This window comes from Orycteropus afer, unplaced genomic scaffold (assembly GCF_000298275.1).
Source record: "Orycteropus afer afer isolate SDZICR_OR568_19922 unplaced genomic scaffold, OryAfe1.0 scaffold00122, whole genome shotgun sequence".
Taxonomy (NCBI): domain Eukaryota; kingdom Metazoa; phylum Chordata; class Mammalia; order Tubulidentata; family Orycteropodidae; genus Orycteropus; species Orycteropus afer.
The window spans coordinates 5,345,746-5,348,942 of record NW_006921709.1 but is presented as its reverse complement, the minus strand read 5'-3'; the positions used below and the strand labels follow the sequence as shown (position 1 = coordinate 5,348,942).

Here is a 3,197-nt window from a genome sequence, read left to right as displayed (position 1 = left end):
AGGAGTGGCTGGTGGGTTTGAACCGCCAGCCTTCTGGTTAGCAGTCAAGTGCCTTAGGCACTATGCTACCAGAGCTCCTCTGAACGCAGCTTAGGAAAATGGTATTCCTAGTGGCTGCCGAACTAATGACCCCAGGATACCAGTCTTTAAATGGGAGACAACCTGGCATAGAGGAGATGAGGAGAGGACTCAAAGAATGCTCTCCTGCCTTTGCAGGGTCAAATCAACTCATTAGAGAAAAGGCCAAATGCCCATGAGAATATTCCAAACCTACCTGCTTCCCAAGTTCAGCTAGGGAGGTGTATTTCTCAACATGGCATCCTTCCACACTTCCAGAACTAACTGTAGTTTAACTCCACCAAAAATGTGAGAAAAAACTGATTACACTGTACGTATTAAGTAGGGGTGTATGATGCAGCAAAAGGAGTGCAATCCTTCTATCACACCTCCTGCACTTACAGGGCGGACAAGGGAAGTTTTTTCTACTTTCTTTTTTCAAGAGTCTTCTTTCCAAGAGGAAAATACCCCTAACATTCTCATTCTCTCAGGTGATGAGACTCTACCCTCTTCTACTGGAGCAGGATGCAGGCCAAGAGGTTGCATCTTAAGAGGCAGGCTGCTAGTTTCACTGGTGTTGAGCATAATGGTGAAGAAGCACTGTACCAGGTGGGTCTCTAATCTATATGGATAATTTTAACACATTTTTCATAAATCAGGCCTGCATATCCTGACCTTGGAAGGTAACTTTGACCCCAAATCTATCTTTATACTGCTGAAGTTGGTATACAATCAGATATTTAAATAAACATACTAAGGGGTAATTTGATCTACTGAACATTATCAAAATCAAAGCCTTCCTTACCTTTCTCATTACCATCATACTCTCCGAGATAAGGGGGAATCTCTGCCTGATACTGTAAACCGATCATTATTTCCTACAGGAAAATGCAGAAATAAAGACAATGTATTGTAAAAAAATTAAAAAGTCTCACTCATTGATCAGTTACTACATGCCAAAAGAAACTATCTTGAAATAACAAAATTTTCTTATATTATTACAGAAATAGTTTTTAAAAGCTATTAGTCCAGATGGTCTAGTTGGGTATGATAACAACTCAGCTTACCTTCCTCAAGTCTTCAGGTGAGTTACCAATGTCTGTTTCAGTATCTTCAACCTCTGATTCCTTATCCCCATCACATGTAGTATTTGCTTTAAAAAAAAAAAAAAAAAGAACATTTTTTTAAAAAGGTTTTTATTGCCTATTTCTGTAGCACCAGGGAGCAGCACATGGGATTCTATAAAAATGTGTTAAATAAATGAGATCAAGGTAAATCTACTAAATATCTTGCACTATTCTCATGTTTCAACATTAATCAAAACAAGATGCTAAAAACCCTAAGAAAGTATATAATATCCTTATAATTAGGATGGTGTACTGTTAATAGTTGGTTGCTTTAAAAAGAATGTAAAATACTGGGATTCTGCTTACACTAGTCTAGAACGATACACACAAAGAGCTGCACCTTAAGTTTATCAAAATTGTTTTCATTTGTTTGTACATGCATATGTATTTGAATTTGTCAACTGAATAGCTCTTCTTCTACCATAAAAATACCTTAAAGAAATAAATGAGATCCAGTCTTACATTCCATGTAAGGAATTTCAGTTCAAAGATCTTTTTTTGGTATGGGGGGAAACATACTTATTTTAATCACAGGAAAAAGGTTATAAATGAACATAATGCAAGGTCTAGAAGAGTTGCCAATTCAGAGCCTCCATGTCCCAAAAAAGGATGTGCTACCTGTCCACATGCATCTATATCTTTCACTAACCAAGATGCCCTCTGAGTTTCCCTATCCAGAACCTTTATTGTGCCTCATTACATACCCAAGATTAAAATATTACTGAAGTCCCTCAAAGGGTAACACAAAAGAACTAAAAAAAAGTCAAACGGATCAGTAAAAATTTTTTTAAGGAGTTCCGGAAAGATGGCAGACTAGGCAGAAGGATTGCACAGACCCTCTTCAACAAAGAAAAGGCAAACCAATTAACACAGACACAGAAGATAATGTTGGACCCCTGAGCCTTGAAGGAAAAAATTCAAAAGTGGACTAAACCCCAACTAGCAGAAGAATTTGTGTGAAAATACCAAAAAAGGAGACACATGGAGCCGCGGTCTGGCAGCGACAGACAGCCTGGAGATTCCCGAGTGGTAGTAGGACCGAAGAATTAACCTAAAAATCACCATGCTAGCCAGGGACTGCAGGGACTGTGCACGGTGGCTGGGGAACAAATGGAGAAGGTGAAGAGAAAGGTGGGCTGAGCTGTGGACTTTTGCCGATCCAGAAGGCGCCGCCATTTTGTAGGTTTAAAAAGCGGCTTCACTATTTTGGATATTTAAAGAGACAGCGCTCTTGCAGATTTCTGGGGCTTAAGAGCACGTTCTGCTTTCCAGCAACCCCAAGGACACTCGGGGCCTGCAAGACTGAAAAGGTATGACATTCTTCTTGTTACTACAGCCCACAGCCGCTTGGTGAACAGAGGTGTGGCCATCCCCACTCCCATCTACCTTCAGGGCCTGTAGGAACTCCATCACAGTCTGTGTGCTCAGACAGAGCCTGGGTGCCCTACCCAGTCCTCCACCGATTTTTTTTTCTTTTTTCTTTTTCACTTTCTTTTTCCCAGTGATTAGTTTGCTTGTTATTTGTCCATTTCAAACCAACTAATATTATTAATACTTTTGTCCTTTTTCTTATTCTTCTTAATCTTCCCCTACCAGGTCCTAGTTTTCAGCATTTTTTTTCTCTTCCTTGTTGTTGTTAAGTGTCGTCGAGTCGTTTCCGACTCATAGCGACCCCATGCACAGCAGAATGAAACACTGCCCAATCCCGCGCAAGCCGCACAATCCCTGCTATACTTGAGCGCATCATTGCAGCCACCGTGTCAATCCATCTCTTTGAAGGCCTCCCCCTCTTTTGTTGACCCTCCACCCGACCAAGCATGACATCCTTCTCCAGGGAATGGTCCCTTCTTACAACATGACACGAAGTCTGGCCATTCTTGCTTCCGAGGAGCATTCTGGCTGCACTTCCTCCAGGACAGATCTGTTAGTTCTTTTAGCAATCCATGGTCTTTCAGCATTCTCCGCCAGCACCACAACTCAAAATCATCAACTCTTCTTCGGTCTTCCTTATTC

General features: G+C 41.0%; 1 protein-coding gene across 1 annotated transcript in view; it reads right to left on the bottom strand.

Annotated features, from left to right (window-relative positions):
* The window catches only part of MIER3 (MIER family member 3), a 38,522-nt gene that overhangs the window by 10,153 nt on the left and 25,172 nt on the right, over nucleotides 1–3,197 (bottom strand). The window contains exons 5-6 of the mRNA XM_007944162.2: nucleotides 1,125–1,210; nucleotides 863–935 (exon numbers count right to left, since the gene is read on the bottom strand). Coding sequence (XP_007942353.2) covers nucleotides 863–935; nucleotides 1,125–1,210 — 159 coding nt within the window. The remainder of the gene's footprint in view (nucleotides 1–862; nucleotides 936–1,124; nucleotides 1,211–3,197) is intronic.